This window comes from Sphaerodactylus townsendi, linkage group LG05, assembly GCF_021028975.2.
Source record: "Sphaerodactylus townsendi isolate TG3544 linkage group LG05, MPM_Stown_v2.3, whole genome shotgun sequence".
Lineage (NCBI taxonomy): Eukaryota > Metazoa > Chordata > Lepidosauria > Squamata > Sphaerodactylidae > Sphaerodactylus > Sphaerodactylus townsendi.
In genome coordinates this window covers 39,687,282-39,699,830 of record NC_059429.1, presented here as the reverse complement: position 1 = coordinate 39,699,830, position 12,549 = coordinate 39,687,282, and the positions used below count along the sequence as shown (strand labels likewise).

The window sequence follows — 12,549 nt, the reverse complement described above, 5'->3', positions numbered from 1 at the left end:
ACCCTGATCTCCAGATTAGAGTCCACTGCTCTACACTATCCTGGTTCACCTCCTCTCTCTTAAGCAAGGTGGTTAATGCTGCCACTCTGTGGTTAAATTCACACACTACATGAACATTTTTCATATGCATATTTGCTAGCTGCTGAATAGTTTCTGTGCACATGACTGTGTTCTAAAATTACAAAAGTGTTTTTATAAGAACGACTCTCAGCCAGGAGACACTAATTGCTTGGGTTTTGAGTGTCAGGTGCATTCATCTTTAGGGGGAGGCTCATCAAAGCGTAAAAATTGGCTGGCAGCCTCTAGTAAAACTGACCCAGCTTAAGGTTGCAAATATCTATTGTTTTATTTGATTTGAACTCCGAAAGGCCACCGGAAAAGGACCAGTTTCTACTGAAACTCTTAAGTGGAGACAGAACACTTTAATGTCTCATTTAAACCAGAATTATAGAAAGATAATTTTCAAGTCATGCAGCCTTTTCCTGCCTGTGCCATTCTGAACTGCCAGATTCTGATCCATGAAGGTGAATGACTGAAATATTTTTTTAAATTTTGTATGATCTTTTGACTTTTAGAGAGTGCAGCATTCCACAGACATTCTTCAGGATCTCACTCACCACAACATATCCGATTTCCTGGTGAAAACCTATCCCAGCCTCATAAGAAGCAGGTTTGGATTTTTCAATTTAATTTAATGAAGAGTCATTCAAATCTTTCAGCTCACAGTTTGAATTAAATCTTGGAATGGTCTGTTCTAAATATAAAACAGGTGCTTTCAGTGATGGGTTTCCTGGTGCCTAGTTTCTTCTTCCCCAAAGCCAAGAGCCCGTTGGTGCTTTCCTCTACCTCACTGGAGTAGGAGGTCTTCAGAAGACCTTGGGGAAATATCACTTTTCTGTCTGCAAGAAGCATCTGTTCAAAACAGCTGCCCCCATCATAACATGATGCTTGACATGAAACTGCCCAGCATGTGATTTCTGGGGGGAATGGGGCAAGTAATATTGTGGTCATGCTCATTCTCAAAAAGGCTTAATAAGATTAGGGGTTAGCTGGATCAGAATGGGCCACACAGCATGCTGAAACAGATCAATGCTGGAAATGTTCATGACAGGATATATTTTTGTAATGTTTCATTTTCTTTCTTTTTTTGTTGCCATCACTACTCAGAATGACACCTAAATGCATGAAATACCATGCAACATTTTCTGTCTTTTGCTGCTCAAAGATCCACACATCTGTTTTTCACTATTATATCTGGAGAGGTAGGCATGTGCACCCAAGAGTTGTGAAAGAAGCACCATGTGCCCACACTGCAATCTACAAGTTCACTGCACCTGGCTGTTTAAAGCCAGCCACATTTTAGTAGACTTGTTTGAATGCATGTTAAACTTGTTGCATGATTTATATGTATTTGGTTCTGCATCATAAACTGATAATCATCCTTTCTAATAAGTTATTATGTTCCTGAAGTGTGTTGAAGATGACACCTGCTATCTCTGCTTTCATATTTCACATGTTTATTTGATCTTCTATACAGAGCTTACACACTATAAACCATGAGCTCATTACGGTCTCCCTGCATGCTCAGCTGGGTACTGGATCTTAGATTGTGTACAAAAAAGGTCATCATAAGCATGTGGTACTGAGAGCAGGTACAATCTCAGCCCTCCATCCCATCTCCCCCTTGAATTCACTAGTCATCTGAACAGGATTTATAATTCTTGTACTGTATAATTCTTGCAAATCTCTTGGTCAGCAAAAATAAACACAACATCCCCAGATGCAATTGACTGAGCAGTTCCCTTTGCATAGACTGTTGTGTCTGAAAGAACCAGTGTTGATTTGGAATAATAAAGAATATTGTAATGTTCATGTTTTCTTTTCTGTGCTGCAGTTTGAAGAGCAAATACTGGGTTAATGAGCGAAGGTAGGATGACCGTTGTTCTAACTTGATGTAGATCTTCTGTTGAATTTTGGATTGTAAAGACTTGGTCTCAAATGAAGAAGGAATGAGTGACTGATAGCATGGATTGGCTCATCAGTTAATGTTCTCTCTAAGATTATAGCTGATGGCCTACAAGGAGCTCCTGCAGCATTATTTATTTATGCCCAGCCTTTCCTTGTGGTTCAAGGTGGCTTACAATAATAGTTTAAAATCTTTTTCAGTTAAACCCAAAAGAAAATCACACACACACACCCAAATTCTTAGCATTAGCATTCATAATCTCTTCTTAATAAATTCATTAGAATAAAATACTAACATGATCAAAGGCAATTACATTCATTCATAATTTATCCAGATTACTATTGTGCAATTTTAGGAAAAAAATGCAATGTTACATTAGTATTTTACTTATAGGAACACACCTGCTGTTTCTGATAATATGGTGTAATTTATCACAACATTCCTTATTCATGGTTGAAATACTTTTTAAAAATGAAATTGTCATTCCTATAAAAATAAAATTGTCATTCTTTTTACTGCAGAAATGTGAAAACCTGTAGCAGTGAATTTCTATAGCCACATCCTTACTTGATAGAATCATGTTATTCTGTAATGTATTTTCATGTCATCAAGTTCTTTCCATCCTTGATTACTGTTCTGTACAGATGCAGTTTTGCAGAAATTAATTTTGAGATCCCTGGAGACAAAAAGGTTACTTAGATCAATATCAATAAAATAAATGTACTTGTGGCAAGCTTCCTTTTTAAAAGACAGGCACGTTTATTCCTGAGCATTTAATACGATCATCATTTTTTAAAAGGGTAATGTAGCACTCCATAATTGATGAGTAACAATGTGGTCTTGTGTTTAGATATGGAGGAATTTCCATTGGAGGAAAACTCCCAGTCCTTCATGTCACTGGAGAGCAAATGGTTGGCTTTCTCAGAGATCTTGGTCAAATGATGAACATAACAGCGGTAAGAAAGGATTGTTCATGGAAAATCATTGACAATTAGCCATGATGATTAAAGGGAACCACCATGTCCAGTGAATTTCTGAATATCAGTACAGGGAGATGGGCAACATCAGACCTTGCATATAGGCTCTGTTTGTTGGGCTGGTGGGCCACATGTGAAACAGGATGCTGGAGTAGGTTGACCACTAGTATGATTCAGCTGGGTACCTCTTATGTTCTTGTACTCAGTATCCAATTTATTTCGAGGGCAGGGGAACTCGAAGCAATTTCTTCATAGTAACAGTGCTGACTTAATTATGTTCACATGGCATTTTAGTCTTTATTTTTTGTTATTTAGGGGGAAGCATCAGCAGCTGTTGCTGAAGAAATGTCAGACTTTCTAAAACACATGGAAACTGAAGACAATATTAAGGTATTAAGAACTGTTCTTATAAAGCCAAGCATCCAGCATGCCCTGTTTGATAAAAGACAGTAACAAGCCAGAAAAATGCACACTTCAGCCATTTCCGCACAGCACAATTACACCAGGGTAGACTCGGGATCATACTCCAGTTCAGGGGCGTAATGCCCATTGGGCAAGGTGGGCAGCTGCCAAGGGCATCACCTTGTGGGGGGCACCAAAAATGCAGGGTTCGTTTTGGGGTATTTTTAGTTTTCAGTTTTTGGCCTGCAGGATCAGATCCTCTGACGATGCCAGCCACAGATGCAGGCGAAATGTCAGGAGAGAATGCTGCTAGAACACGGCCATACAGCCCGGAAACCACACAGCACTCCAGTGATTCCGGCCGTGAAAGCCTTCGACAATACAAGAAATAAACAGCTTACATAAGCAGGCAATTTGTGTGCCATAGACTAAATCAAGTTGCTAATGTGTTTTTTTACTCTTCTAGGTCTGGTTTAACAACAAGGGCTGGCATGCCATGGTCAGTTATCTGAATATTGCCAACAATGCAGTCCTTCGAGCCAATCTTCATAAAAGCAAAGACCCTGAAGAATATGGGATAACTGCCATCAATCATCCCCTGAATCTCACTAAGGAGCAGCTTTCTGAAGTCACTGTGTAAGCAACATAAGTTTGCCCCTCTGTTTTGTGAATACAATTAAGGTGTATTGTTTATGCTATCGCCGCATTTATTTTTTTCACTTCTGCTCACCTTGAATGATGGGTTTGTTTTTCGAGGGCTAGGTTTGTGTCTTTCCCTTTTTATCTTAGTTGTGGAGAAAAATTTATTGAGTTTTAAGTTTTTACAGAGTAGAATGAACATTACAAGGTCAATATCAGTTTTCTTCATAAAGCAGGGGCTGGAGGGGATAGTGGTAGATAAGAAGCAGCAGGGGAAGAGGGAATGCCAAACTTTTCTCCCCTCATCCTTGACAGTTTCAGTTTTTTCTCCTCACCAGGCACCAAACCCAGAAATTATCCCAGCTGGGAGATTTATGTCACTTTCCTTCCTTGCTCATGGACTGTTCCTTCTCCTTCTGTTTTTTCCTGTTACAGGCTGACCACTTCGGTAGATGCTGTTGTTTCCATCTGTGTGATTTTCGCCATGTCCTTCATCCCAGCAAGCTTTGTTATATACCTGATTCAAGAACGAGTGACAAAAGCCAAGCACCTCCAGTTTGTCAGTGGCGTGAGCCCTGTCACCTACTGGCTAACCAATTTCCTTTGGGACATAGTGAGTAGGCTGTAGATGTGATACAGGAAAATATTGTCTTCTGTTGCACTGAATCCAACTCATTCAGTAAAGCCTCATCATAAAATGTCACCAGAGTGGTTTAAAGTATTAGATTTCTCATCTGTTTTTACTTAATTTTGTGTATGTAAATTTTGTGTATGTGTGTGTATGTAAAGTGCCATTGTATGGTGGCCAACATTATGGTGATCCAGTAGGATTTTCAAGGCAAGAGACTAGCAGAGATGGTTTGCCATTGCTTTTCTCTGCATAACAACCCTGGTATTCCTTGGTGGTCTCCCATCCAAGTACTAACCAGGGCTGACTTTGCTTAGCTTCTGAGATCAGGCAGGGGTCTGCAATCTGCGGCTCTCCAGATGTTCATGGACTACAAATCCCATCAGCCCCTGATGGGAATTGTAGTTCATGAACATCTGAAGAGCCGCAGGTTGCAGACCCCTGGAGCCTAATCACTGTAACCTGTAACTTATCTTGAAGTAGCATAGCTTCCTTTTTGTACTTTACACAGATGAGCATACAAAGCTTCCTTGGGTCATTTAACTCACATCTCCAGTGGGCAGTGGCTCTCCAGCTGTCAGGTTTCTAATTTTTTAACTCATTTAGCTGGAGATGTCAGGAACTGAACATGCACTCAACTGCTCCCCCTATTGTACAATTACATTTCCCCTCCATTGCATACCCGTGTCTCTTTGTACCTTCCCAAGGCTCTGCATTTTTCAAAATTTCATGCATTCATTTCTGGACAAAATATGCTAATGGGACCATTTCTCTTTCTTGCTAAGGCTTGTCTTCTAGGTTGCTTTCTAACTCATTTTAAGAGAGACTAGTTGTAAATGTGTTCTTTTATTCGGGGGTTGTCATAATGTAAGGTGAGATATTTTGAAGATGGATAGAAGTATTTCAAATAAATGGATGGATGGATGGATGGATGGATGGATGGATGGATGGATGGATGGATGGATGGATGGATGGATGGATGGATGGATGGATGGATGGATGGATGGATGGATGGATGGATGGATGGATGGATGGATGGATGGATGGATGGATGGATGGATGGATGGATGGATGGATGGATGGATGGATGGATGGATGGATGGATGGATGGATGGATGGATGGATGGATGGATGGATGGATGGATGGATGGATGGATGGATGGATGGATGGATGGATGGATGATCTTCTTTCTCCCCAAACTACTGATTGAGTGTTTACTACCATTTCATAAAAGATCAGTTCTTTTGCTGTTTCTTCCTCCATGCCATTGATTCATTTCTCAGAAGTGAGAAATGTGGAATTGGTTCCAGTTACCTTTTTCACTCAATCTTACATAATTCCCCATCTCATTTCATTCCCCCTTCCATTGCACATGCCTTTTGTCCAGCATGTCCCATGAGCCCTGGCACTTCCTCTTTGGTGGTCAAAGGTGACACTTTCCTCTGTGTAGGGCCTCCCAAAACCAAAACCAGCCCTGATCTTCTAGGTAACTTTCTAGTTCTTCCATGAGCAAGGCACGCTATGTGTCATGAATCCTGAAAACTACTAGCAAAAATATGGTTCCAAGTGAATTCTAAGTTGATTTTCATTGGCCTTTCCCTTTTCTTTCTATTTTCTTTGCTAGGTGAATTATATTGTGAGTGCTGCTCTAGTAGTGGCAATATTCATTGGTTTTGAAAAGAAAGCTTACACATCACCAGACAACCTCCCAGCTCTTACAGCTTTGCTACTTCTGTATGGGTAAGTAATCTAGATGTATCCTTTTTCTTTCTATTAAAGCTATCATGGAGGCTATGATTTACATGATCTGAACATTAAAGTGATTTGTCTTGTGTGGAGGTTCAGAAAAAATAGTGAGAGTAACAAGAGGAGGAGTTTGGATTTATACCCCCCTTCCTCTCCTAAAAGAGGCTTACAAAACTCCTTTACCTTCCTCTCCCCACAACAGACTCCTTGTGAGGTAGGTGGGGCTGGGAGAGTTCCAAAGAGCTGAGACTAGTCCAGGGTCACCCAACCAAAATGTAAGAGTGGGGAGACAAATCTGGTTCACCAGATAAGACTCCACCAGTCATGTGGAGGAGTGGGGAATCAAGCCAGTTCTTCAGATTAGAGTCCACCTGCTCTTAACCAGTACACCACACTGGCTTTGAGAATTTTGCCTCAGAGCAAATTATATGGGACATAAAAATGACTGTGTTACCCAAAATCTCTGCATTGTGTCAATCAAATTATGTGGCCTGGAGGATTCTGAACTGGTACCAGTCACACTTAATTGCAGACAACTGTGGCACAATTACATCATTAATTGTGCCAGCTTGTTTTTGGATCTCCTTCCACTTAGCTCAGATAAATAATGTGGAGAAGATATCATTGTTCAATCACCATAAGCACCACTGACTTGCTCATGATGTTGGGTTCATGTATTGCATCATATACTGATTACATTCACCTTCATCTGAAAGAAATCAGTAAAACATAGAATGCTAAAATGAGGACGCATGGGCCAATGCACTAGTAGAAATAAAGGCTTTCTTACCTATTTTGACATTCTTCAGTGTAAGTTTATACCATCTCAACCCCACTTTGATCATCACAGGAAAACAATGCAGGGGATACTGATTTTTTCCCCTGGTTTTTGCCTCCAGGTGGGCCATAATTCCAATGATGTACCCAGCATCCTGCTTCTTCAGTATTCCCAGCACAGCCTACGTTGCCTTGTCTTGCATCAACCTCTTCATTGGTATAAACAGTAGTGCCATTACATTTATTCTGGAGCTCTTTGAAAACAATCCAGTAAGTAACTCTTTTTCATAGAGTTCAGCATTGTAAGTATTCTGTACTTTTAGTTACAATCTAGAGAGTGGCTTATGCTGATGCATATTTAGTCAGCTTTAAAAAGCTAGTTTGGCAGAAACAAGCCAGCAATCAAGAATCAAGACAGAGAGAACAGTTTGGAAATCCCTCCCCCATAACCTCCCTCTTCTGGATTCTTCGATGTCTCAAAAGGCTAGGTGGGCTGTGAGCTCTCAAAAGGTTGGTCCTTCCTTTTTTACTTAGCTTCTCTCAATATTCCATTCCATCCTTCAGTATTCCAGTTCTCATCAGAAGCATACGGCCTATAGGGACATGGGTTCACCCATGTCCCCGGGTGCACGCCTTTTGGTCACATGAGGGGTGTGTGCTGGGTGCCGGGGGCCCCCAACGTGATGAAAGGGAGTGTGTGCCAGCCACATGCCACCAAGCCATGCCCTCCTGCTTCCATGCAAGCCAGCTTTTGCCCTTCCTGGGCCCTAGGAACGGCAGGAGCTAGCCTGCAGAGAGACAGGGCGGGGCTTGGTCCAAGCTCCCCTGCCCCAGGGGCGGAATGAAGGGGAACTGCACCCAGGGCACACATGTGCCCTGTACCCCTGCCACACCCCTGCCCTCCCCCACCCTGGAATGCCACACCACGCCCTCACCACACCCTCGCAGGGGCATGTACCCAGTGCGTTGCAACCCCCCCCCCCTTTGCACTATGCTACTACCCTGCCCTAGCCCCTTTCCCAAGCATGGGGGCAGGGGGCACCCGGAGGAGGTGTTGTCTCCAGGCACCATTTCCCCTCGATATGCTTCTGCGTCTCATCATGCCATGTTTTCCTTTTTTTTGTTGGTTACTTTTCAAAGTTGCATTTGTCTGCACACATGGGACATACCAAAGAATGTGGAAAGTCTACCTTGTTCTTGGGTAACCTGATTGTTCAGTTTTCATTGTCCATACAGGATGTACCCTTGACCTGAATAGTCCCCGGTTAGCCTGATCTTGTTAGATTTCAGAAGCTAAGCAGGTCAGCCCTGCTGAGTATTTGGATGGGAGACCAACAGGGGTGTTATGGGGAGACAGGTAACAGCAAACCATTTCCAAATGTCTCTTACCTTAAAAACCCTATAAGGTCACCAGCCAGCTGTGACTTGATGGCACAAGTAACAAAACAGGAGCCATTCAGTGATGGGCTGGGAACCCGCAAAGAATCAGTGAGAGGAAGGGATAAATTGGAAATCTCACTTCCCCCTCCCCCCAAAAAATTCTGAGAACTTTCTGTGTCTGTTTTATTCTCCACCCTTTTCCCCTTTTAACTGATATTCAACTATTCTTAATAGTCCTTCCCTTCAGGAGCATTTTCAGCCCTCACTGGACTTTTTTTATTTAGGATCTTTTTCTTTTGGTCAATTTATGTCATATAATTTTACTAGCAGGGCACCCGTGCTTCACTACGCATACTTCATCACAGGCCCTCTATGAATTTTGGGGTGACATTCAGCATACTTCTTTACAGCCTGTTTGTGAACTTTGGGATGACATGCATCATATTTCCTCACAGTCTGTCTGTGGACTGATGGGTTTGTTTTTGCATATTTTGCAGCAGCTTCCTGTAGTTGCCTTTTTCTAATGCAACGTGTTATTGCTCTCTTTCACCTGGTGGGCTCCAAAATATGTCATGTGGAAGCAGCCGTTGTATTTTTGGGATGCAGAAAGGAAGTGTTCTGCCATTGGATGCTGATGAGTAAGAAGGCTGTGAAGAGGTTCAGGGTAGGGTTGAAGGGCAGAGAGCTGGACTGGACTGCCACTGCAGCACATTCCTGGGGACTCATCCCGCCACTTCAGAGCATGACACCAAGCACAGGGTGATCGGAGGCCGAGAGCAATAAACTTGTCTCCACAGTAAGCAATCTGATGTCCATGTGGAAAATCCGACAAATGTTTAGTAGTCCAAGGTGATAGTGTGGTTTGTAATCTGTTTGGTAGTATTTGGCTATAGCGGTGTTGTTAATGTGAGGGTGGGTGGAGGAGTACTTTTTCACAGCCTGTCTGTTAACTTCGGTGTGACATTCAGCATACTTTTTTGCAGCCTGTTTGTGAACTTTGGGGTGACGTGCATTATATTTCCTCACAGCCTGTCTGTGGACTGATGGGTTTGTTTTCAAACAAGTTCACTTGCGTTGTGGAGGCCAGTGGTAGAGTGCAGTTGGTGAAGGACATGAAGCTGCTGGTGTGTAACTGTCACCCTTAGAATGTTCATGCAGCATGTCTGTGGACTGAGCGGTTGGTTTGCCCTTAGAATGTTCGCGTAGATGGCCAGAGATGAACAGTTAAAACAGTAAATAGGTAATAAATCGAGTGGAAGTGAATATTTTGAGAAATCCTTTCTTAGTGAGCACCTGGAGTACATAAGGAACAGGTGTGCCAAATTTCATGTGTGTGGCTTCAGTGGTTTTTGAGTTCTGTTCATGAGTCAGTGAGTCAGTCAGTGGTATTTCATGTTTATATATAGATATACAGGAGGAATCCTATTTGGTCTCTGGATTTTGAAGCATTTGTCATTCACAGAAGAGCCAGCCAGCTAACAGGTATATAGTTGTAACAGTCAACACTAACAATTCTTAGAAAACATTTGGTATACCTGCACTTCTGGACCTTGGCATAAAATATTATAGAAACTGAAGATTCTGAAATTATAGGTCACCTCTCTTCTCCTTTCTTCAGTTGCACAGGAGAAGAAAGTTATTTTGCCATCTAGTTATCCAGTGCCTCTTTTGCATACTTCATTTGCATGGCCTCATATGCAGAGAAACCAATGCATCAGTTTTAATTCATAATTGAAAGCTAATAGGTAAAGAATTGTGTGGGCTTTCAGTTTAACTTCAGAATGGTTCCATAAGTTATAAAGGCTATTATATCTGAGTTTTACTAGCATATTTGTTTTCTTGTCTGTTGCAGTTTTTGCTGAGATTCAACAAATCACTGAAAAACATCCTCCTAGTTTTTCCTCATTTCTGCCTGGGCCGTGGACTCATTGACCTGGCTATGAACCAAGCTGTAACTGATGTGTATGCTCGATTTGGTAAGTATAATAATAATGGAATTGTTTTTATGTTCTTTATGACTAAGTGTATGGTGAACTGACTTCTCTAGTCAGTCTTTCTGTAGTCTAGAGAAAGACATTTTCAATTACTTTGACTCTCCACCCCCTGCACCACTTTTGATATAACAGATGTAGGAGCAACTAGTTTAGCATCATGCCCCATATCTTGATAACCTGATCTGGTCACCTGGATCCACTCCACAGTAACAACACTGAGACTATACTACTGTAATGCACTGTACATAGATTTCCCTTCAAAACCAACTTTAAACTCCAGCTGGTCTGGAATGCCACTTCTGAACTGTTAGCAGGTGCTGGATAGAGCATGCATATTACTCCCAGTCTGCAGACCCTCCATTGGTTGCCCATTTATTACCAAGCTCAATGTAACGTATTGGCTATCACATATGAAGCCTTTTATTGTCTTGTTCCCTTTTATTTACGGAACCACCTCTCTTCCTGTGGTCTGCTACAGCAACTCTGCTCATGTCAGCAGGGGATTTATGCAGGTGCCAACCTGCAAATGGGTTGAATCAACATCTGTCCATACTCGTGCTTTCTCCATTGTGGCACCCACCTTGGCATAAGGGCTACCTGAGGAGGTCAGGAACACTCCTACTCTCCTGGCTTGCTATGTAAAACTGAACTATTCACGAGCACTGTACAAAATGGTTTCATGAACTTATTTGGATAAATGATTGGGACTTCAGGTCTTTACTGCTGTAAACAGCATGTTATAAATAGAATCCTACTATGTAATTTTTGTACTGCTCAATTTGTCATATTAACATTTATGCTGTTTCTGTTTCTTTCTGGTGGTTCCATACTTCTCCTCACCTATTGAATTAGTTATTGAGTGTCCCTTTTTGTTGACAGTACTGACTTACTGTGTGTAATCCACCTTGAGACCATGTGAGAAAGACAAATTATGGATAATGTAAATCAATCAAGTTTTTTAAAAACTTTCAAAAGGCGTTTTTCTGCCTGAGACCCTTGAGAACCACTGCCATCATCATGGTAGAAAATATTGAACTTTGTGGATTGAAGGCCTGATTTGATATGGTGGGTTCAAATATTCTCAAAGTAGATGAAGTGATAGCCTTGTTCCTGGACTGTTTTGTTGCAGACTTCAGCTGGAGAATAACATTGTAGAAATCAGCCCGGAAACCACACAGCACCCCATTGTAGAAATCCTTCCATAGATAAAAATAACATGCATATGGAGAGTTAGATGTCAAAAAGATGGGTTATAATTTTTGTGTTTGTGGAGGAGCTTACCTCCACACCTGGTGCAGTTCAATGAAGGGATTATTGTCTCATTTGCTCTCTGAAACTGTACCTGTAAAACTCACATTAAAGATACATTTCTTCTTTTTTGCACTCCTCTTTGAAATATTTATTTAGCCTCAACAATGCCAAGTGCTGCATAGGTGACATATTTCTTGCCAGATCTCAATTATCCTAATAAATATGAAGGAGACAAAAAAAGGGACAGTTGGGTAAGCAGTCAGGGACTGGAAATGATGGTGTGGTTGATATAGAAACTCGAGAAGTGCCTTCAACAGGGAAGCAGAGTGGATTTATTTTCGCAGTGATTTCTTATTCTTTAGTCACCAAATTAACTTTAGAGGTAACTAGAATGTCTTTTGTCGTTCCACGATCTTCATTTAACTCGATGAAGCTCACCACTAGAAAACAATATATTCATATATTTTATTATTGTGCCGTGAACAAAAGAAGATCTGGCTATGAATGTCTCATAAGTAGGACAGTGTAAAATGGAGGTCCTCATGCAACAGCTGTTAGGACACTTTTGAAGAGGTTTACAACTCCTATAGACCTTTCAACCCCTCCTTAACACCCCTACTTAGTAAATAACATAACAATTTATAGGTTTTCTCTCATGAACAGGCAGACTCCTGTGTTTTCCTCTGGCTTACTAACTGAAAACAAACAACATCATCCCCCAGGTGAATTCCCCACACACATCTTTAACCTAAAGCAACAGTCAGTATGTAAATTGGGACCATCATTAA

General features: G+C 41.4%; 1 protein-coding gene across 1 annotated transcript in view; it reads left to right on the top strand.

The window, feature by feature from the left end:
- The window catches only part of ABCA4 (ATP binding cassette subfamily A member 4), a 158,989-nt gene that overhangs the window by 120,727 nt on the left and 25,713 nt on the right, over window positions 1-12,549 (top strand). Inside the window, exons 32-40 of the mRNA XM_048496239.1 lie at window positions 576-670; window positions 1,895-1,927; window positions 2,817-2,922; window positions 3,259-3,333; window positions 3,812-3,981; window positions 4,420-4,597; window positions 6,238-6,353; window positions 7,259-7,406; window positions 10,369-10,492. Of these exons, the coding sequence (XP_048352196.1) occupies window positions 576-670; window positions 1,895-1,927; window positions 2,817-2,922; window positions 3,259-3,333; window positions 3,812-3,981; window positions 4,420-4,597; window positions 6,238-6,353; window positions 7,259-7,406; window positions 10,369-10,492 (1,045 nt within the window). The remainder of the gene's footprint in view (window positions 1-575; window positions 671-1,894; window positions 1,928-2,816; window positions 2,923-3,258; window positions 3,334-3,811; window positions 3,982-4,419; window positions 4,598-6,237; window positions 6,354-7,258; window positions 7,407-10,368; window positions 10,493-12,549) is intronic.